The 25,580-nt window shown below is 38.7% G+C and overlaps 1 protein-coding gene across 2 annotated transcripts in view; it reads left to right on the top strand.

Annotated features, from left to right (window-relative positions):
• The window catches only part of ctnna2 (catenin (cadherin-associated protein), alpha 2), an 820,127-nt gene that overhangs the window by 743,246 nt on the left and 51,301 nt on the right, over positions 1 to 25,580 (top strand). Inside the window, exons 15-16 of one of the 2 annotated variants that reach the window (XM_061880696.1) lie at positions 11,307 to 11,488; positions 15,368 to 15,476. In XM_061880696.1, coding sequence (XP_061736680.1) covers positions 11,307 to 11,488; positions 15,368 to 15,476 — 291 coding nt within the window. The remainder of the gene's footprint in view (positions 1 to 11,306; positions 11,489 to 15,367; positions 15,477 to 25,580) is intronic. The other variant, XM_061880697.1, reaches the window with a different exon arrangement.

The raw sequence follows: 25,580 nt of genomic DNA, 5'->3' as shown, positions 1-25,580 counted from the left end.
GCCAGCAGGAGACCATCCCGAGCAGAGACAGTTCAGCAGTGCAGAGATGTTCCCAACCGATGCACAGGCAGCCGCCTCTAACAAGAGTAGACCCACATATTATGCAAAGCAGGTCCAGTACACACAATACATGACGGAATGTGCTGGGGCCTCTTGATTTCGCCGTGTCTCTGCTTCTTCCACGTGCTGTCATCTTATCTTCGTTGAGGTCCTTGAAGTCTTTGGCTGTTAGCGGGCTAAAACTCAGATAACATCTGCGGCTGAGGCCACCCCTCAGACAAGAAGTTTTTGTCCTTTCACAGATAGAAACAGTACAGCTTGAGCACAATAGCTAATAACTATAGCAACGGACTTTAAGCATACAAAAGTTGTGTGATAATATACATACATGATTATTCTAACAGTACTGCCGATATTACCGGCCGATAAATCTTTCAAAATGTAATATCTGAAAATTTAACGGTATCGGTTTTAAAAAGTAAAATGTATGACTTTTTAAAAGGCCGCTGTACGGACGTAGAGTGAAAATAAACCTTAAAGGCACTGCTTCTGCGTGCCGGTCCAGTCACATAATATCAACGGGTTTTCACACACACAAGTGAATGCAAGGCATACTTGGTCAACAGCCATACAGGTCACACTGAGGGTGGTCGTATAGACAACTTTAACATTGTTAAAAATATGCGCCACACTGTGAACCCACACCAAACAAGAATGACAAACACATTTCGGGAGAACATCCGCACCGTAACACAACATAAACACAACAGAACAAATACCCAGATCCCCTTGCAGCACTAACTCTCCCAGGACACTACAATATACACCCCCCGCTACCTCAAGCCCCGCCCGCCTCAACCTCCTCATACTCTTTCAGGGAGAGCACGTCCCAAATTCCAAGCTGCTGTTTTGAGACATGTTAAAAAAAAATAATGCACTTTGTGACTTCAATAATAAATATGGCAGTGCCATGTTGGCATTTTTCCCCCATAACTTAAGTTGTGACATGATCCACGGTCCGGATCATGTTAGTTTTAGACTCCATTAGTTCCTGTTTTTGTGCACCCTCGTTTGTTTTAGTTACCATGGCGACGTATGATTTTCACCTGCTTCTGGTTTTTGGACCGCGCACCTGTTTCCAATCTGGAGACATTATTGAAGCCTGTCTTTGCCAGTCAGTTGTCCTGGCATCATTAGTTGTTTCATGCTTTTGCTTATGCTAGTTTTTTGCTTCATGCCGTGTCCAAGTACATTTTTTTTGTCTCATGCCTGGATTACATAAGTCATGTTTATTCCATGCCACAGTTGTATAAGTTCTCTATGTCCACAGTCTGTGTTAAGTATTTACTCCAAATCCCAAGTGCGATCAGTCTTGTTTTCCGTTTTCGTACCTTTTTTTGAGTGAAGATCATTCAATATGTTCCTACCTGCAAGCCTTGTCCGGAATAGTCCGATTGCATCCCGGGGGAACAAACCTCGCCGTAAGCTGCGAAAAAACCACGTCGTGACAAGTTGATTTATTTAGGACAACCTTGTGACGTTGTTTAATGCATCCATCGGGGCATCACAGCACAGTTAGGCATAATAATGTGTTCATTCCAACACTGTATATATCGGTATTGTCAGGTTCAAACACTGATGACATCTATTAAACAAGCCAAAAGGCCAAGAATCAAACAGAGACAGAATTAAATTTGGACTCAGATATAAGGAGAGACATGACCACTGTACACTCAGTACAGTCCTGCACCACGCTCTGCCCCAAGATCGTACTCCTCCTTCTTTATTTGACTTTCTCCCCCGTCCTTCCCACAGCCGCTTCCTGAGGGAAGTAGGTCGTAAACAGTGTTGCCTTCGGTTACCGAACAGTTCGAAGAGAGTTCGTCAAATAGTTCCGAAAGAGTTCCATAAAATAGTTCAAAGAGAGTCCCATAAAATAGTTCAGAGAGTCCCATAAAATAGTTCAAAGAGAGTTTCATAAAATAGTTCAAAGAGAGTCCCATAAAATAGTTCAAAGAGTGTTCCATAAAATTGTTCAAAAAGAGTTTGTAAAATGCTTCAAAAAGAGTTCTTCTGGAAGTTGGGCAGATCCTGGCTTGGAAGTCCCAGTGGAGTTTTACGAGCATTCTTCTTGGTAGATTTCAGCCTTTTGTTTTCTTGTCAGTAACACAATGTAATACAAAGTTTTTTGTGATAATTTAGAAACAATTATTCTAACAGGTATCGGGTGATATCGGAGTTGGACAATATCGGATATCGGCAAAAAAGCCATTATCAACTACAACTTTTTATTCTGTTTTTTCCACCGTTAATTTTTTTTTTTATCTCGCTTTTGCTTCCCTTTTGTTTTTTTCTCCATCCTGACACCTCTAACCGGGGACATGAGCCAAGCGATGCACTTTGTCACCCCCCACACACCAGCTTTGCTGTGAGGAAATGGAATTACATTTAAAAAAAACAACAACAAAAAACGGCACAGTCAATAGTTTTAACTTTTTTTTATTTTTTTATTCCTGAACTCATTTATTTCTGCTTCCTGAGTCAATATAATCGACCTAATGGCAGCCGGGCTACTCCCACCTCCCTGACAAAAATGCATTATTCATGGGCTGCTTGAATACGTGAGGTAATTATACATTTACCTGCCAAATAATACGGCCGTCTGTGACCTTGCCGCAAGATTTATGCCATTTTGGACCTGCCCCCAAAAGGCCTTCAAGGGAGCGACGGATGGAAGATGTCAAGAAGTGCAATCATTAAATGTAAAGTTTAGAACTTCATTTTTGTCATCTGCATGAACACATAAAAAAAAGCAATATTATTTCCTCCAATCAAACTTTTTTTCCAACACACTGAAGAACCCAAGCATGCGGGGGCCATTTTGATATTTTTCATTTAAAAAAATCAATGCAATATTTGGATTTTTTTCCCGAACTTTTAGGACTTCCCTGATGTCCGGTTCCAGGGACCCAGCAGTAACTAAATAAATCAGGGGTGTCCATTTGCGGCCCATAGCTAATCGTTTACCGGCCCGCCACACATTTTGCAAAAATTTGAAAATTGAACGTTTTGCAAAAATAAAAATAAAAACATTTTAAAAAGTGGAATGAGGTTAAATCTAATGAGAAAAAGTGGCAATGTTGACACAAAGCTGCCATGCAGGCAGTTTTTTTGTTTGTTCCTTTTGTCTTTATTTTTATTTTTTCCATTGCTCGAAAAAAAAAAAGAACAAAAAATATTTGTTATAATGAATCATGACTTAAAAATTATCACTTTAAAATGTTTTATGTGGAAAAAATATTGCATATGTTGTGTGGTTGCCATATAAAAACATCAAAGTTTTGACAAAAGAGCATAAAACAAACAAAATAATAGTTCAAACTTAAAATCGACAGATATATCGGAAGTTGATCTTGAAATTTAAAGGGAACGTTATCAAAATTTCAAAAGGGTTCAAAACAATAAAAATCAGTTCCCAGTGGCTTGTTTTATTTTTCGAATTTTTTTTCAAGATTTTACACCTCCCGGAATATCCCTAAAAAAAGCTTTAAATTGCTTGATTTTCGCTATTTGCGATGCGTCTGTCCATTTCCCTGTGACGTCATACAGTGCTGCCAATACAAACAACATGGCGATTACCACAGCAAGATATAGCGACATTAGCTCGGATTCAGACCCGGATTTCAGCGGCTTAAGCGATTCAACAGATTACGCATGTATTGAAACAGATGGTCGGAAAATGGAGGCAGATAGCGAAAACAAAATTGAAGAAGAAACTGAAGCTATTGAGCGAATAGCTATTGACGCTATTCGGCCGTAGCATGGGTGTACCTAATGAAGTGGCCCATAGCATGGCTGCCTTATTAGCATCACCGGTAAAATGTGCGGTCCAAACGATCAAGACTTTCGCATCTTCTGACACTGGAGCAACTTAAATCTGTCGATTGGAAAGTGTTTGTCTTGCATTATATTATTTTATGAAGAAGAAAAAACATAGACCCAGATTTCCCTCGCCCGGACGCGGGTCACCGGGGCCTCCCTCTGGAACCAGGCCAGAGGTGGGGCACGATGGCGAGCGCCTGGTGGCCGGGCCTGTTCCCATGGGGCCCGGCCGGGCACAGCCCGAAGAGGCAACGTGGGTCACCCCTCCAATGGGCTCACCACCCATAGCAGGGGCCATAGAGGTCGGGTGCAATGTGAGCTGGGTGGCAGCCGAAGGCAGGGCACTTGGCGGTCCGATCCTCGGCTACAGAAGCTAGCTCTTGGGACGTGGAACGTCACCTCACTGTGGGGGAAAGAGCCTGAGCTAGTGCGCGAAATTGAGAAGTTCCGGCTGGATATAGTCGGACTCACTTCGACGCACAGCAAGGGCTCTGGAACCACTTCTCTCGAGAGGGACTGAACCCTCTTCCACTCTGGCGTTGCCAGCAGTGAGAGGCGACGGGCTGGGGTGGCAATTCTTGTTGCCCCCCGGCTCAAAGCCTGCACGTTGGAGTTTAACCCGGTGGACGAAAGGGTAGCCTCCCTCCGCCTTCGGGTGGGGGGGACGGGTCCTGATTGTTGTTTGTGCTTATGCACCAAACAGCAGTTCAGAGTACCCACCCCTTTTGGGAGCACTCGAGGGAATACTGGAAAGTGCTCCCCCGGGTGATTCCCTTGTCCTACTGGGGGACTTCAACGCTCACGTTGGCAACGACAGTGAAACCTGGAGAGGCGTGATTGGGAAGAATGGCCGCCCGGATCTGAACCCGAGTGGTGTTTTGTTATTGGACTTTTGTGCTCGTCACAGTTTGTCCATAGCAAACACCATGTTCAAACATAAGGGTGTCCATATGTGCACTTGGCACCAGGACACCCTAGGCCGCAGTTCCATGATTGACTTTGTAGTTGTGTCATCGGATTTGCGGCCTTATGTTTTGGACACTCGGGTGAAGAGAGGGGCGGAGCTTTCTACCGATCACCACCTGGTTGTGAGTTGGCTGCGATGGTGGGGGAGGATGCCGGACAGACCTGGCAGGCCCAAACGCATTGTGAGGGTCTGCTGGGAACGTCTGGCAGAGTCTCCTGTCAGAGAAAGTTTCAATTCCCACCTCCGGAAGAACTTCGAACATGTCACGAGGGAGGTGCTGGACATTGAGTCCGAGTGGACCATGTTCCGCACCTCTATTGTCGAGGCGCCTGATCGGAGCTGTGGCCGCAAGGTAGTTGGTGCTTGTCGGGGCGGCAATCTTAAAACCCCTTGGTGGACACCAGCGGTGAGGGATGCCGTCAAGCTGAAGATGGAGTCCTATCGGGTCCTTTTGGCTCATAGGACTCCGGAGGCAGTGGACAGGTACCGACAGGCCAAGCGGTGTGCAGCTTCAGCGGTCGCTGAGGCAAAAACTCGGACATGGGAGGAGTCCGGGGAAGCCATTGAAAACGACTTCCGGATGGCTTCGAAGCGATTCTGGACCACCATCCGCCGCCTCAGGAAGGGGAAGCAGTGCATTATCAACACCGTGTATGGTGCGGATGGTTTTCTGCTGACCTTGACTGCAGATGTTGTGGATAGGTGGACGGAATACTTCGAAAACCTCCTCAATCCCACCAACACGTCTTCCTATGAGGAAGCAGTGCCTGGGGAATTTGTGGTGGACTCTCCTATTTCTGGGGCTGAGGTCGCTGAGGTAGTTAAAAAGCTCCTCGGTGGCAAGGCCCCAGGGGTGGATGAGGTCCGCCCGGAGTTCCTTAAGCCTCTGGATGCTGTGGGGCTGTCTTGGTTGACAAGACTCTGCAGCATCACGTGGACATCGGGGGCGGTACATCTGGATTGGCAGACCGGGGTGGTGGTTCCTCTCTTTAAGAAGGGGGACCGGAGGGTGTGTTCCAACTATCGTGGGATCACACTCCTCAGCCTTCCCGGTAAGGTTTATTCAGGTGTACTGGAGAGGAGGCTACGCCGGATAGTCGAACCTCAGATTCAGGAGGAACAGTGTGGTTTTCGTCCTGGTCGTGGAACTGTGGACCAGCTCTATACTCTCCGCAGGGTTCTTGAGGGTGCATGGGAGTTTGCCCAACCAGTCTACATGTGCTTCGTGGACTTGGAGAAGGCATTCGACCTTGTCCCTCGGGAAGTCCTGTGGGGGGTGCTCAGAGACTATGGGGTATCGGACTGTCTTATTGTGGCGGTCCGCTCCCTGTACGATCAGTGCCAGAGCTTGGTCAGCATTGCCGGCAGTAAGTCGAACACATTTCCAGTGAGGATTGGACTCCGTCAAGGCTGTCCTTTGTCACCGATTCTGTTCATAACTTTTATGGACAGAATTTCTAGGCGCAGTCAAGGCGTTGAGGGGTTCCGGTTTGGTGACCGCAGGATTAGGTCTCTGCTTTTTGCAGATGATGTGGTCCTGATGGCTTCATCTGACCGGGATCTTCAGCTCTCACTGGATCGGTTCGCAGCCGAGTGTGAAGCGACCGGAATGAGAATCAGCACCTCCAAGTCCGAGTCCATGGTTCTCGCCCGGAAAAGGGTGGAATGCCATCTCCGGGTTGGGGAGGAGACCCTGCCCCAAGTGGAGGAGTTCAAGTACCTAGGAGTCTTGTTCACGAGTGGGGGAAGAGTGGATCGTGAGATCGACAGGCGGATCGGTGCGGCGTCTTCAGTAATGCGGACGTTGTACCGATCCGTTCTGGTGAAAAAGGAGCTGAGCCGGAAGGCAAAGCTCTCAATTTACCGGTCAATCTACGTTCCCATCCTCACTTATGGTCATGAGCTTTGGGTCGTGACCGAAAGGATAAGATCATGGGTACAAGCGGCCGAAATGAGTTTCCTCCGCCGTGTGGCGGGGCTCTCAGAGATAGGGTGAGAAGCTCTGCCATCCGGGAGGAACTCAAAGTAAAGCCGCTGCTCCTTCACATTGAGAGGAGCCAGATGAGGTGGTTCGGGCATCTGGTCAGGATGCCAGCCGTGTTTAGGGCACGTCCAACCGGTAGGAGGCCACGGGGAAGACCCAGGACACGTTGGGAAGACTGGCTTGGGAACGCCTCGGGATCCCCCGGGAAGAGATAGACGAAGTGTCTGGGGAGAGGGAAGTCTGGGTTTCCCTGCTTAGGCTGTTGCCCCCGCGACCCGACCTCGGATAAGCGGAAGAAGATGGATGGATGGATGTTTCGCATTAAATGTGGGTATCTAGTTTCAAATGTACATACAGCTACCCTAAATAGCGTGTTAGCATTGATTAGTGTAGCATGTTAGCATCGATTAGCTGGCAGTCATGCTGCGACCAAATATGTCTAATTAGCACATAAGTCAACAACATCAACAAAACTCACCTCTGTGATTTCGTTGACTTTATCGTTGCAAATGCATCTGCAGGTTATCCATACATCTCTGTGCCATGTCTGTCATCGCCGGTCAAATGTGGAGACACTTTGGTACATTCAATGGGGGTCTGGCGGCAGACACTTTCGCATCTTCGGGCCAGTGGTGCAACTTGAATCCCTCCCTGTTAGTGTTGTTACACCCTCCGACAACACACCGACGAGGCATGATGTATACAAGTTTCCAAAAAATAGTCGAAGAACGGAAAATAACAGAGGAGTGTTTGTAATGTGAAAATGAAAATGGCGGGTGCATTACCTCGGTGACGTCACGTTCTGACGTCATCGTTACAAGACCGATAAACCGAAAGGCGTTTAATTCGCCATAATTCACCCGTTTAGAGTTCGGAAATCGGTTAAAAAATATATGGTCTTTTTTCTGCACCATCAAGGTATATATTGACACTTACATAGGTCTGGTGATAATGTTCCCCTTTCAGTGTTAAAAGTAAAAAAAAACTAATAAAAATGCATCACTTTATGAGTGGGGAACCTTTCGAATATCAAATATATATAGTAGGATTTTATTTAACTTTTCACTGTAATCACTCAAAAATATTAAATAATTAAAATCAATGGTGTCCTGCATTATTGATTTTTGAGGGCTTTAATTGCTAAACAAAGGAACTCTCCTGAAGGAATCAATAAAGTACTATCTATCCATCTAAATACTGAATATTTCAGTTTTACTATAAAAAACAAAGTTGTCTTTGACAGAAAATACATAAAACCTTATTTGTTTTACTTTGGGTAAACCTCAAGTTGATATAGAGATTTACTGTAAGCATTGAATTAAAAAAAATAATAATAATTTGACTTATTTGTTTAATTTTAGTGACTGAGACCTTCTATGCTCCCCAGGAGCCCTAAGGATTAAAAAAAAAAATCCATATATTTTTGTTATGGTTTGAAAATGAAAAATATCAAAATGGCCCCGCGTCCTTCAATTTTTCTGTGTGCAGCCCTCTGTGGAAAAACTTTGGACATCCCTGAAATAAATACTCAAATAAATACATTTTTTAATGCTTAAACCAGTGTTTCTTCTTTTTTTTAATGTTTTATGCCCTTTTTATTAGGAAAAATGTGATGTTTTGTTATAGTTCATAGCCAAAAATCATAATAATATGACTTCTTTAATGCGCCTTATAATCCGGTGTGCCTTATATATGAAAAATTATAAAAAATAGACCATTCATCGGCAGTGCGCCTTATGGTTTCAGAAACACGGGAATATTCTTTACTATTGTAAGAATATGTGTGCAGAAACTTGAGGCAAGGTTGAATACAAAAAGGGAAAACATTTCATAAGTCCAAAAAGGGGTAACAAAAGGCGATGGGGCAGAAGTGCACACCATGAATACTAACAAAACAGTTTCTTCTGTGGTCGGCGGGGAAAAAGCCAGGGCGCACTAAGCACAGAAAAAGTCCTCTTTAAATCAAGGAGGCTAGGAAACAAACACAACGAGGTTAAGATTAACAAGACTAAGAAAAGGCAACGTACCAAGACAGATGAGGCAAAGCAGGCACATGTGCGTGCGGGGTTCAGGAAACAATAACCGGCAAGGTCAATCTGTGAGTGACGAGCTTAAATACAGGTGAGCTAATTGCAAGCAGGTGCGCCACAAGGCCCGCCCCTCACCGAGGAAAAATCACTAAAAAACACAGGTGCAGACAAGGAGAAGGCAGGAACAAACTAAAAACACAACAATATGGTTGTTAAAGTTACGGATTTGTGTGATTTCTGATCGTTTGTGAGGGCACCAAGGGGACGTCTGTGTGGGTGTGCACGCGGTGCCAGAGCAGCACATGCAGAGGACGCCAGATTGTTGTTGTTTTGGCTTGTTTGGTAATTCGGTAAATAAACACGTAAAAAAATGGCCCCTGGGGCCACACTTTGCACACCGTCTTATAATAGAGGTAAAGTATTGGTATTATTTCATGATCAATATTGTTATTTCTATTTCTTTTGGTATTTTTATTGCTCCATTTGTAGTGTAATAATGTTTATTGTCATTTCTGTGTTTTTTTTTCCACAAACGGCTTTTTTGCTATCATTTTTACTATCATATTTGTACATATCCTATTTGCTGATGTTGTTCTGTTTTTGTTATTGTTGTTGTTGTCTCTCTGTCTTGTCCCCCTCTTGTCCCCACTATTTCCCCCTCTGTCTTTCTTGTTTCCTCTTTCTATTCCCTCCTACTCCGGCCCGGCTGCACCAAATAATACAAACCCCGTTTCCATATGAGTTGGGAAATTGTGTTAGATGTAAATATAAACGGAATACAATGATTTGCAAATCCTTTTCAACCCATATTCAGTTGAATATGCTACGAAGACAACATATTTGATGTTCAAACTGATAAACATTTTTAGAATTTCATGGCTGCAACACTTGCCAAAGTAGTTGGGAAAGGGCATGTTCACCACTGTGTTACATCACCTTTTCTTTTAACAACACTCAATAAACGTTTGGGAACTGAGGAAACTAATTGTTGAAGCCTTGAAAGTGGAATTCTTTCCTATTCTTGTTTTATGTAGAGCTTCAGTCGTTCAACAGTCCGGGATCTCCACTGTCATATTTTACGCTTCATAATGCGCCACATATTTTCCATGGGAGACAGTTCTGGACTGCAGGCGGGCCAGGAAAGTACCTGCACTCTTTTTTTACGAAGCCACGCTGTTGTAACACGTGCTGAATGTGGCTTGGCATTGTCTTGCTGAAATAAGCAGGGGCGTCCATGAAAAAGATGGTGCTTAGATGGCAGCATATGTTGCTCAAAAACCATTAATGGCGCCTTCAGAGATGTGTAAGTTACCCATGCTTTGGGCACTAATGCACCCCCATACCATCACAGCTGCTGGCTTTTGAACTTTGCGTCAATAACAGTATGGGTGGTTCACTTCCCTTTGGTCCGGATGACATGATGTCGAATATTTCCCCCAAAAATTTGAAATGTGGACTATTCAGACCACAGAACACTTTTCCACTCTGCATCAGTCCATCTTAAATGATCTCGGGCCCAGAGAAGCCGACGGCGTTTCTGGATGTTGTTGATGAATGGCTTTGGCTTTGCATAGTAAAACTTTAACTTGCACTTACAGATGTAGCGACAAACTGTATTTTGTGACTGTGGTTTTCTGAAGTGTTCCTGAGCACATGTGGTGATATCCTTTAGAGATTGATGTCGGTTTTTGATACAGTGCCGTCAGAGGGATTGAAGGTCAAGGTCATTCAATGTTTGGTTTCCGGCCATGCCGCTTACGTGGAGTGATTTCTCCAGATTCTCTGAACCTTTTGATAATATAATGGAGCATAGATGTTGAAATCCCTAACTTTCTTGCAATTGCACTTTGAGAAAGGTTGTTTTTAAACTGTTTGACTATTTGCTCACGCAGTTGTGGACAAAGGGGTGTACCTCGCCCCATCCTTTCTTGTGAAAGACTGAGCTTTTTTTGGGAAGCTGTTTTTATAGCCAATCATGGCACCCACCTTTTCCCAATTAGCCTGCACACCTGTGGGATGTTCCAAATAAGTGTTTGATGAGCATTCCTCAACTTTATCAGTATTTATTGCCACCTTTCCCAACTTTTTTGTCACGTGTTGCTGGCATCAAATTCTAAAGTTAATGATGATTAGCAAAAAAAAATAAAATTAATGAATTTGAACATCAAATATGTTGTCTTTGTAGCATATTCAACTGAATATGAGTTGAAAAGGATTTGCAAATCATTGTATTCTGTTTATATTTACATCTAACACAATTTCCCAACTCATATGGAAACGGGGTTTGTACATCTACTATATGATTTGCATGAGAAGCTGGACAGGACAACAAAATCAATACATGAATAAAAATAACCCCTCTTATTTGCCCGCCTTACCTGAATTGCTCCCTCCTCCAAAGCCCGAGGCGGCCCAGGTGTGACGTGTGCTTTCCTCCCCGCAGGCCATCATGGCTCAGCTCCCCCAGGAGGAAAAGGCCAAGATCGCCGAGCAGGTGGAGAGTTTCAGGCAGGAGAAGTGCAAGCTGGACGCCGAGGTGGCCAAGTGGGACGACAACGGCAACGACATCATCGTGCTGGCCAAGCAGATGTGCATGATCATGATGGAGATGACCGACTTCACCAGGTGAGCCGGGGCCGCTACTTCCAAGGACTTCAGTGGATTCCAGGAAATGTTATTGCGCTCGGGGAAAACAACCTGCATTCAACATTTATAACCTCTCAAAAAGAGAGCTTTTTATTCTTGTAATTGACTTCTCAAACTCAGAAGATCCATTTTGTCTCATTCTGTTTTTTTTTTTTAAATTCTCAACCAGTCAGTCAGTGTTGAAGGACCTCAGGCGAGACGTGATTGCGGGGGACGGAAAAAGGGAAAAAGTTGAAGCTATAAACACTGAAGTGGTTCTACAAGAAATGCTTAGTTCTTGGTCGGGCCGCGGGGGCAGCAGCCTAAGCAGGGAAGCCCAGACTTATCTCTCCCCAGCCACTTGGTCCAGCTCCTTCTGGGGGATCCTGAGGCGTTCCCAAGCCAGCCGGGAGACATAGTCGTCCCAACATGTCTTGGGTCTTCCCCGTGACCTCCTACCGGTCGGACGTGCCCTAAACACCTCCCTAGGGAGGCGTTCGGGTGGCATCCTGACCAGATGCCCGAGCCACCTCATCTGGATCCTCTCCATGTGGAGGAGCAGCGGCGGCTTTACTTTGAGTTCCTCCCGGATGGCAGAGCTTCTCACCCTATCTCTAAGGCAGGGGTAGGGAACCTATGGCTCTAGAGCCAGATGTGGCTCTTTTGATGACTACATATGGCTCTCAGATAATTATTATATTTATATAGCGCTTTTCTCTAGTGACTCAAAGCGCTTTACAAAGTGACACCCAATATCTAAGTTACATTTAAACCAGTGTGGGTGGCACTGGGGGCAGGTTTGTAAAGAGTCTTGCCCAAGGACACAACAGCAGTGAGAACCTGGAACCCTCAGCTTGCTAGCACGGCCACTCTACCAACCTGGCAATGCCGAGTAACCATGTAATACTCTTCCATATCAGTAGGTGGCAGTTGGTAGCTAATTGCTTTGTAGATGTGGGAAACAGCGGGAGGCAGAGTGCAGGTAAAAAGGTGTCTAATGCTTAAACCAGGGGTAGGGAACCTATGGCTCTAGAGCCAGATGACTGCATATGGCTCTCATATAAATCTTAACTGACATTGCTTAACACGATAAGTAATGAATAACTCTGCTGGTAATCACAGTTTCAAAAATAACGTTCAAATTATAAAACATTCTCATGCATTTTAATCCAACCATCCGTTTTCTACCGCACCTGTTCAAGATGTCGCATTAATGGTAAGAAGTATTGTATGTATTATTGGTTAACTTTTATAATAACAATGTTGTTAAAAAGAATAAGAGACTTATTATACTCTACAAATGTTGGTCTTACTTAAAAATGCACGAATTTAGTTGTATTCAGTGTTGAAAAATGTTATATGGCTCTTACGGAAATACATTGTGAAATATTTGGCTTTCATGGCTCTCAGCCAAAAAGGTTCCCGACCCCTGCTCTAAGGGAAAGACCCACCACCCGGCGGAAGAAACTTACTTGGGCCGCATGTACCCGTGATCTTGTTCTTTTGGTCATGACCCAAAGCTCATGACCATAGGTGAGGATGGGAACGTAGATCGACCGATAAATTGAGAGCTTTGCCTTCCGGCTCATCTCCCAACGGATCGATACAGCGTCCGCATTACTGAAGACGCCGCACCGATTCGCCTGTCGATCTCACCATCCACTCTTCCCTCACTCTTTCAATCAATCAATCAATCAATGTTTACTTATATAGCCCTAAATCACTAGTGTCTCAAAGGGCTGCACAAACCACTACGACATACTCGGTAGGTCCACATAAGGGCAAGGAAAACTCACACCCAGTGGGACGTCGGTGACAATGATGACTATGAGAACCTTGGAGAGGAGGAAAGCAATGGATGTCGAGCGGGTCTAACATGATACTGTGAAAGTTCAATCCATAATGGATCCAACACAGTCGCGAGAGTCCAGTCCAAAGCGGATCCAACACAGCAGCGAGAGTCCCGTTCACGGCGGAGCCAGCAGGAAACCATCCCAAGCGGAGGCGGATCAGCAGCGCAGAGATGTCCCCAGCCGATACACAGGCAAGCAGTACATGGCCACCGGATCGGACCAGACCCCCTCCACAAGGGAGAGTGGGACATAGAAGAAAAATAAAAGAAACGGCAGATCAACTGGTCTAAAAAGGGAGTCTATTTAAAGGTTAGAGTATACAAATGAGTTTTAAGGTAAGACTTAAATGATTCTACTGTGGTGGCATCTCAAACTGTTACCGGCAGAGTACTGGAGCCCGAAATGAAAACGTTCTATAGCCCACAGACTTTTTTTGGGCTTTGGGAATCACTAATAAGCCGTAGTCCTTTGAACGCAGATTTCTTGCCGGGACATATGGTACAATACAATCGGCAAGATAGGATGGAGCTAGACCGTGTAGTATTTTATACGTAAGTAGTAAAACCTTAAAGTCACATCTTAAGTGCACAGGAAGCCAGTGCAGGTGAGCCAGTACAGGCGTAATGTGATCAAACTTTCTTGTTCTTGTCAAAAGTCTAGCAGCCACATTTTGTACCAACTGTAATCTTTTAATGCTAGACATGGGGAGACCCGAAAATAATATGTTACAGTCGAGGCGAGACTTTCCCATATATATATATATAAATATATATATATATGTATATATATATTTATACACTTTGGTATGGGGAACATACGAACCATTAATTAGTTTCTTATTAACCTAGGGTTAGGGTAAAAATTAGGGGTAGGAGTTAGGGTTAGGGTTAGGGTTGAGGTTAGGGATGAGTCTTAGTTAATGGGTTACTGGTCCTATAATAAGGCCATGCAGAATTAAGCATTAATAAGTACTTAATAATGACTAATTAACAGCCAATATATTACTGATTTGCATAAGCAACTATCTAATGGTTCATATTTTACCCATACTAAAGTCTTACCATATATATATATATATATATATATATATATATATATATATATATATCATTTTTTATTTTATTTTATTGTTTGTTTTGATATATTTATTTATTTTTTTGCGATTTTACTTTTTTAGTTTTCAATCACTCAGCATCAAAGGTTGGAATTGGGGGTTAAATCACCAAAAATGATTTCTGGGCGCGTCCACCGCTGCTGCTCATTGCTCTGCTCCCCTCACCTCCCAGGGGGTGATCAAGGGTGATGGGTCGAATGCAGAGGACAAATTTCACCACACCTACTGTGTGTGTGTGTGTGTGTGTGTGTGTGTGTGTGTGCGTGTGCGTGCGTGCGTGTGCGTGTGTGTATGTGTGACTATCATTGCTACTTTAACTTTAACAAATGTCACCACACCTAGTGTGTGTGTGTGTGTGTGTGTGTGTGTGTGTGTGTGTGTGTGTGTGTGTGTATGTGTGTGTGTGTGTGTGTGTGTGTGTGTGTGAATCTGAATAATAATAATAATAAAAATACTAAAAAAAAACTGAAAAATAAATAAAGTACAAAAATTTAAACTGAAAAAAATATATATATTTATATATATATAAAATCTTAATTTCCCTTTGGGGATGAATAAAGTACTTCCGATTCTGATTCTGACTTTGTGTTGAGAAAAATGTGAACTGAAGTGAATTATATTTATATAGCGCTTTTTCTCTAGTGACTCAAAGCGCTTTACATAGCGAAACCCAAAATCTAGGTTACATTCAAACCAGTGTGGGTGGTACTGGGAGCAGGTGTGTAAAGTGTCTTGCCCAAGGACACAACGCCAGTAACTAGGATGCCGGAAGCGGGAATCGAACCTGCAACCCTCAAGTTGCTGGCACGGCCACTCAACATACCGAGCTATACCGCAAAATGTGCATTTTTGTTTGTCAGTTCTCCTCCTTGCTGTTCTGCAACCTTATTTGTTGTCTCTTCCTCCTCCCTGTAGGGGCAAAGGTCCCCTGAAGAACTCCTCGGACGTGATCAACGCCGCCAAGAAGATCGCAGAGGCCGGCTCCAGGATGGACAAACTGGCCCGCGCCGTGGCCGATCAGGTACGCCATCACTTCCTGTCAGTCCGAGCGTGTGCCGCCACTCAACCTGGGAGCTGTCAGAGCTGCAAGAAAGTGGCGGCGGGCTAAGAAATAGGAAATCTTTGACGTGGGAATTGATATGCTGGGCTTTTATTTATTTATTTTTTTGCCGCAAGACGACAGAGGCGAGTTAAGTCTGTGATGTCATGTGATGTCATGAGTTAAGTCTGTGATGTCATGTGATGTCATGAGTTAAGTCTGTGATGTCATGTAATGTCATGAGTTAAGTCTGTGATGTCATTAGGTGTGGCGTCCATTATCGGATGAGTGGCTCCTGCAAAGAGAGCACTGTGGATGTGTCGTCCAGCAGTGGGGGAGACACTAATGAGGTGGGAGGTGTCACCGCCCCACAGGTAAATGTGTGATGTTACTCATGTCATCAGCCTGCAACAGGCAGGGACTACACACAGCTGATTTATCCTTCTTACCATAATTGTAACGACTTTGAGACTCGGAATAATTAGCCTCGCTCTCCCAGCCCCTTTTTTTTTTTTTTTTTTAATCGCCGCAAAGCTGAGCAAATGTTTGAGCTGGCGACATGGACGTTTAACATACCCTGGAACAAGCGGGCGGTCTGTTTAGTCAACAAAGCTCCTCTCGCCGCCCGCCTGTGCCAAATGTAAATAAAGTGACCCATGTGTCGGGCGCAGAGCGGCGTGGAGACACTTTACCATCACGCTCCAAGCAGACTAATGGTGGACATGTTTCAATTAAATGTTACATGAAAGAAATGTTTGTTGTTGTAGAGTTATCAAACCATAAAGTGTTTTCTTTTTTTACCTATGCCTGTGCGAATCCTGCGTGCAGCTGAAGCATTAAGGCAGGGGTGTCCTCGACTTGGGGGCCACTTTTGGCTCAGACGAATTGGCCGGAAGCCAAAAGCCAACATCATGTAAAGTAACTTTACATACATATAAACATACATAACATATATATATGTATTTATATACATATTTTTATATGGATATATGTATGTAAAGTTATAAGTGTAACTAAAATACGTAAATATTTGTCACGCCTTTGGATAATGTTTTGTTTTGGTCATGTTAAGTTGTGCTTTTTGGACGCTTGTTTCCTGTTTGGCACTTTCTGGTTGGTTCGCGTTTCCATAGTAACTCATGAGTTTCCACCTTGTCTCCAAGTCACGCCCCAGTCCTCAGCCCTCACACCTGTTTGTAATGATCACAGTTATTATTTAAGCCATTCTGTTTCTTTCTTCGTCCTGGCAACAAGACCTCCTTCACGCCCTCAATTATCTGCGTCATGCCTTGCTATGCTCTTTATTTTTGTCCATGTAAGTTTTTGTTATTCTTGTCACAGTGCAAGTGTTTTTGTTTCATGTTTGTAGTTCGTAGCCTTTATCCTAGTCGTTTGTTTCATAGCCCAGTTTGTGTACTTCCGCCGTCGTGTGCGCTTTTGGTTTATTCCTGTTATGAGTAAATAAATTACATGTTATTATGAATGTTACTAGATACTACATGAATACATACATCATGTATATATTACATGTTATTATGAATTTTACTAGATACTACATATATACTTACATCATGTATATATTACATGTTATTATGAATGTTACTAGATACTACATTTATAATTACATCATGTATTTATTACATGTTTTTATGAATGTTACTACGTGACATATATACTTACATCATGTATATATTACATGTTATTATGAAGGTTACTACATGACATATATACTTACATCATGTATATATTACATGTTATTATGAATGTTACTGGATACAACATATATACTTACATCATGTATATATTACATGTTATTATGAATGTTATTACATGACATATATACTTACATCATGTATATATTACATGTTATTATGAATGTTATTAGATACTACATATATACTTACATCATGTATATATTACATGTTATTATGAATGTTACTACATGACATATATAACTTACATTATGTGTATATTACATGTTATTGTGGATCTTACTAGATACTACATATATACTTACATCATGTATATATTACATGTTATTATGAATGTTACTAGATACTACATTTATAATTACATCATGTATATATTACATGTTTTTATGAATGTTACTACATGACATATATACTTACATCATGTATATATTACATGTTATTATAAATGTTACTACATGACGTACTGTATATACTTATATCATGTATATATTACATGTTATTATAAATGTTACTAGATACTACATATATACTTACATCATGTATATATTTCATGTTATTATGAATGTTACTACATGACATAAATACTTAACATGTTTTTATTACATGTTATTATGAATGTTACTAGATACTACCTATATAATTACATCATGTATGTATTACATGTTTTTATGAATGTTACTACATGACGTATATACTCACATCATGTATATATTACATATTATTATAAATGTTACTACATGACATACTGTATATATTTACATAATGTATATATTACATGTTATTATGAATGTTACTAGATACTACATATATACTTACATCATGTATATATTACATGTTATTATGAATGTTACTAGATACTACATATATACTTACATCATGTATATATTACATGTTATTATGAATGTTACTACATGACATGAATACTTACATCATGTGTTTATTACATGTTATTATGAATGTTACTAGATACTACCTATATACTTGCATCATGTATATATTACATATTATGAATGTTACTACATGACATATATACTTACATCATGTATATATTACATGTTATTATAAATGTTACTACATGACATACTGTATATACTTACATCATGTATATATTACATGTTATTATAAATGTTACTACATGACATATATACTTACATCATGTACAAATTACATGTTATTATGAATGTTACTAGATACTACCTATATACTTGCATCATGTATACATTACATGTTATGAATGTTACTATCAATCAATCAATCAAAGTTTACTTATATAGCCCTAAATCACTAGTGTCTCAAAGGGCTGCTACATGACATATATACTTACATCATGTATATATTACATGTTATTATGAATGTTACTACATGACATATATACTTACATCATGTATATATTACATGTTATTATAAATGTTACTCCATGACATACTGTATATACTTACATCATGTATATATTACATGTTATTATAAATGTTACTACATGACATATACTTACATCATGTATATATTACATGTTATTATGAATGTTATTAGATACTACATATATATTTACATCATGTATATATTACATGTTATTATAAACGTTACAACATGACATATATACTTACATCATGTAAATATTACATGTTGTTATGAATGTTACTAGATACTACATATATACTTACATCATGTATATATGACATGTTATTATGAATGTTACTACATGACATATATACTTACATCATGTATACATTACATGTTATTATGAATGTTAGTAGATACTACATATATACTTACATCATGTGTATGTTACATGTTAATATGAATGTTACTACATGACATATATACTTACAGCGAGTATATAAAATAATGATGGAGGATTTCAGATATTTTTGGAGTGCTTTATAGGCGGAATAGAGAGACCCCCATTACCTACATTGTTAGCTGACTTTTGCGAATGTTTATTCATGATTTGGAATCCTTAAAAAATATATGTATTTGTTTTTGTCCCTTATTAGGATTGTGAATGATTGACACAGTGCAGTTTTATTTTAAGGTGAATACACTATTTTTTGGACTATAAGGCACACTTAAAATCCTTTAATTTTCTAAAAAAAAAACAGACAGTGCGCCTTATAATCCGGTGCGCCTAATGTACGGCCTAATTCTGGTTGTGCTTACCAACCTCGAAGCAAATTCATTTGGTACATGGTATAATGATAAGTTTGACCAGTGGATGGCAGTCACACATAAGAAATACATCAGTGAACAACACCAAAACTTTAAATGTTCCATTGTGAATATAGAACATTACACACGTCACTCAAAAAGGTGTCAAATGGTTTTAGTAGGACTTTGGTAAGCTATGAAGCCACACCACTTGATGGATTGTACTGTGCTTCAACATAGGACTATTATTACAGGACTATTATTATGCTGTGTGTATAAGGACCGCACAATGGCACCTATTAGTCGACATTAACTGGCATTTTTTTCCGCAATATTACCAACTCTTCTTACCTTCTGGTACCTGCTGATGTGTATTTGGGATCTGCATAAGTCCTGAAAATGTGCGCGCATCCGCCATTGTAGTCCTTTTTCTCTACCTTCTTGTTATGTGACATTCATCCTCCACTGTTGCCATTTCTAACATAAAGTAGTATAAAGTTCTTACTTATATCTGTCAGTAAAATCGTTATCAAAGCGCTTAAACATACCGGTGTAGTGAGTTGACATTATTCACCCTAGGAACTTTAGTTATTAGAGACTTCCGGTGGGACACATTTCGGGTGTTGTTGTTGCACTGGTGAGCCACGGATGAGGAGAAGCTGCTCCGTTATTGATTGAAGTCAAGTCTGAATGTCATTAAAACAGTTAGCGCCATCTGTTGACACTTCTTCCACTCCCGTCCTTGCACGCTACACAGCTACAACAAAGAAGACGCTGAACAAGTGGAGGCACGTAAATAAGACTGTCAGAAAGCGACTTGAAGATGGTCTGTAAAACATAATTTATGCAACATTTTGAGCGAAGAACCAGCATGACATGTTATGTAGACCACAGGGAAGTTTTTTACATTCAGACAAAAATCCTAATAGTAAGACTCCTTTAATTGCGCCTTATTATCATCATTTTGTATGAAAAAAGAGCTGAATAGAGCCGCTCATCTGCAGTGTGCAGTAAATATCTGCTTGGTATTCTTTTCATCAGAGCAAATATTACACGGCGTTGCTGGAATCGAAACTTTTTTGCCACAATAGTGATGAATGGATGAATAAAAAGATGCGAGTGCAACAACAATTCATCAAACAATCAAGTCGAGTCAGTCGGGGGAAAATTGTCACTCAAACAAATGATGTTGATGCACATTTGCATCTGTGCTGCTTAGGGGAGGAATTAGCTCTCCTTGCTGAGAAAACATGGTACATTGTCAATAAATACATGGTACATTGTCAATAAATACATGGTACATTGTCAAATAAATACATGGTACATTGTCAATAAATACAGGGTACATTGTCAATAAATACATGGTACATTGTCAAATAAATACACAGTACATTGTCAATAAATACATGGTACATTGTCAAATAAATACATGGTACATTGTCAATAAATACATGGTACATTGTCAATAAATACATGGTACATTGTCAAATAAATACATGGTGCATTGTCAATAAATACAGGGTACATTGTCAATAAATACATGGTACATTGTCAAATAAATACACAGTACATTGTCAATAAATACATGGTACATTGTCAATAAATACATGCTACATTGTCAATAAATACATGGTACATTGTCAAATAAATACATGGTGCATTGTCAATAAATACATGGTACATTGTCAATATATAAGTGGTACATTGTCAAATAAATACATGGTACATTGTCAATATATATGTGGTACATTGTCAAATAAATACATGGCACATTGTCAAATAAATACACGTTACATTGTCAAATAAATACACAGTACATTGTCAAATAAATACATGGTACATTGTCAAATAAATACATGGTACATTGTCAATAAATACATGGTACATTGTCAAATAAATACATGGTACATTCTCGAATAAATACATGGTGCATTGTCAAATAAATACATGGTATATTGTCAAATAAATACATGGTACATTGTCAAATAAATACATGGTACATTGTCAAATAAATACATGGTACATTGTCAAATAAATACATGGTAGATTGTCAAATAAATACATGGTAGATTGTCAAATAAATACATGGTACATTGTCAATAAATACATGGTACATTGTCAATAAATACACGGTACATTATCAAATAAATACACAGTACATTGTAAAATAAATACATGGTACATTGTCAAATAAATACATGGTACATTGTCAATAAATACATGGTACATTGTCAATAAATACATGGTACATTGTCAAATAAATACATGGTGCATTGTCAATAAATACAGGGTACATTGTCAATAAATACATGGTACATTGTCAAATAAATACACAGTACATTGTCAATAAATACATGGTACATTGTCAATAAATACATGCTACATTGTCAATAAATACATGGTACATTGTCAAATAAATACATGGTGCATTGTCAATAAATACATGGTAACATGGTACATTGTCAATATATAAGTGGTACATTGTCAAATAAATACATGGTACATTGTCAATATATATGTGGTACATTGTCAAATAAATACATGGCACATTGTCAAATAAATACATGTTACATTGTCAAATAAATACACAGTACATTGTCAAATAAATACATGGTACATTGTCAAATAAATACATGGTACATTGTCAATAAATACATGGTACATTGTCAAATAAATACATGGTACATTCTCGAATAAATACATGGTGCATTGTCAAATAAATACATGGTATATTGTCAAATAAATACATGGTACATTGTCAAATAAATACATGGTACATTGTCAAATAAATACATGGTACATTGTCAAATATATACATGGTAGATTGTCAAATAAATACATGGTAGATTGTCAAATAAATACATGGTAAATTGTCAATAAATACATGGTACATTGTCAATAAATACACGGTACATTATCAAATAAATACACAGTACATTGTAAAATAAATACATGGTACATTGTCAAATAAATACATGGTAGATTGTCTGATAAATACATGGTACATTGTCAATAAATACATGGTACATTGTCAATAAATACACGGTACATTATCAAATAAATACACGGTAAATTGTCAAATAAATACACGGTACATTGTCAAATAAATACACAGTACATTGTCAAATAAATACACGGTACATTGTCAAATAAATACATGGTACATTGTCAAATACATACATGGTACATTGTCAAATAAATACACAGTACATTGTCAAATAAATACACGGTACATTGTCAAAGAAATACACAGTACATTGTCAAATAAATACACAGTACATTGTCAAATAAATACACGGTACATTGTCAAATAAATACACAGTACATTGTCAAAAAATACACAATACATTGTCAAAAAATACATGGTACATTGTCAAATAAATACATGGTACATTGTCAAATAAATACATGGTACATTGTCAAATAAATACATGGTAGAATGTCAAATAAATACACAGTACATTGTCAAATAAATACATGGTACATTGTCAAAGAAATACATGGTAGATTGTCGAATAAATACATGGTACATTGTCAAATAAATACATGGTGCATTGTCAAATATATACACGGTACATATTCAAATAAATAAATGGTACATTGTCAAATATATACACAGTACATTGTCAAATAAATACATGGTACATTGTCAAATAAATACATGGTAGATTGTCAAATAAATTCATGGTATATTGTCAAAAAAATACATGGTACATTGTCAAATAAATACATGGTACATTGTCAAATACATACATGGTACATTGTCAAATAAATACATGGTAGATTGTCAAATAAATACATGGTAGATTGTCAAATAAATACATGGTACATTGTCAATAAATACATGGTACATTGTCAATAAATACACGGTACATTATCAAATAAATACACGGAACATTGTCAAATAAATACATGGTACATTGTCAAATAAATACATGGTACATTGTCAATAAATACACGGTACATTATCAAATAAATACACGGCACATTGTATAAAAAATACACGGTACATTGTCAAATAAATACACGGTACATCGTCAAATGAATACATGGTACTATGTCAAATAAATACATGGTACATCGTCAAATAAATACATGGTACATTGTCAAAGAAATACACGGTACATTGTCAAATAAATACACGGTACATTGTCAAGTAAATACATGGTACATTGTCAAATAAATACATGGTACATTGTCAAATAAATACATGGTAGATTGTCAAATAAATACATGGTACATTGTCAAATAAATACATGGTAGATTGTCAAATAAATACATGGTAGATTGGCAAATACATACATGGTAGAATGTCGAATAAATACATGGTAAATTGTCAAATAAATAAATGGTACATTGTCAAATAAATACATGGTACATTGTCAAATAAATACATGGTACATTGTCAAATAAATACATGGTCCATTGTCAAATAAATACACGGTACATTGTCAAATAAATACATGGTACATTGTCAAATAAATACACAGTACATTGTCAAAAAATACATGGTACATTGTCAAATAATTACATGGTACATCGTCAATTAAATACATGGTACATTGTCAAATAAATACATGGTACATTGTCAAATAAATACATGATACATTGTCAAATAAATACATGGTACATCGTCAAATAAATACATGGTACATTGTCAATAAATACACGGTACATTATCAAATAAATACACGGTACATTGTATAAAAAATACACGGTACATTGTCAAATAAATACACGGTACATCGTCAAATAAATACATGGTACTATGTCAAATAAATACATGGTACATCGTCAAATAAATACATGGTACATGTCAAATAAATACACGGTACATTGTCAAATAAATACACGGTACATTGTCAAATAAATACATGGTACATTGTCAAATAAATACATGGTACATTTTGAAATAAATACATGGTACATTGTCAAATAAATACACGGTACATTGTCAAAAAAATACATGGTACATTGTCAAATAAATACATGATACATTGTCAAATAAATACACGGTACATTGTCAAATAAATACATGGTACATTGTCAAATAAATACATGGTACATTGTCAAATAAATACATGGTACATTGTCAAATAAATACATGGTACATTGTCAAATAAATACATGGTACATTGTCAAATAAATACATGGTAGATTGTCAAATAAATACATGGTAGATTGTCAAATAAATACATGGTACATTGTCAAATAAATACATGGTACATTGTCAAATAAATACATGGTACATTGTCAAATAAATACACGGTACATTGTCAAGTAAATACATGGTACATTGTCAAATAAATACATGGTACATTGTCAAATAAATACATGGTACATTGTCAAATAAGTACATGGTAGAATGTCAAATAAATACATGGTACATTGTCAAATAAATACATGGTACATTGTCAGATAAATACATGGTACATTGTCAAATAAATACATGGTACATTGTCAAATAAATACATGGTAGATTGTCAAATAAATACATGGTAGATTGTCAAATAAATACATGGTAGAATGTCAAATAAATACATGGTACATTGTCAAATAAATACATGGTACATTGTCAAATAAATACATGGTACATTGTCAAATAAATACATGGTCCATTGTCAAATAAATACACGGTACATTGTCAAATAAATACATGGTACATTGTCAAATAAATACACAGTACATTGTCAAAAAATACATGGTACATTGTCAAATAAATAAATGGTACATTGTCAAATAAATACATGGCACATTGTCAAATAAATACATGGTACATTGTCAAATAAATACATGATACATTGTCAAATAAATACATGGTACATTGTCAAATAAATACACAGTACATTGTCAAATAAATACGCAGTACATTATCAAATAAAAACGCAGTGCATTGTCAAAAAATACATGTTACATTGTCAAATAAATACATGGTAGATTATCAAATAAATACATGGTACATTGTCAAATAAATACACGTTACATTGTCAAATAAATACATGGTACATTGTCAAATAAATACACGGTACATTGTCAAATAAATACACAGTACATTGTCAAATAAATACATGGTACATTGTCAAATAAATACATGGTACATTGTCAAATAAATGCACGGGACATTGTCAAATAAATACAGGGTACATTGTCAAATAAATACACAGTACATTGTCAAATAAATACATGGTACATTGTCAAATAAATACATGGTACAGTGTCAAATAAATAC

The sequence above is a fragment of the Nerophis ophidion genome, linkage group LG20 (assembly GCF_033978795.1).
Source record: "Nerophis ophidion isolate RoL-2023_Sa linkage group LG20, RoL_Noph_v1.0, whole genome shotgun sequence".
NCBI classification, from domain to species: Eukaryota; Metazoa; Chordata; class Actinopteri; order Syngnathiformes; family Syngnathidae; genus Nerophis; species Nerophis ophidion.
This window is presented reverse-complemented; position numbering and strand designations above follow the sequence as displayed.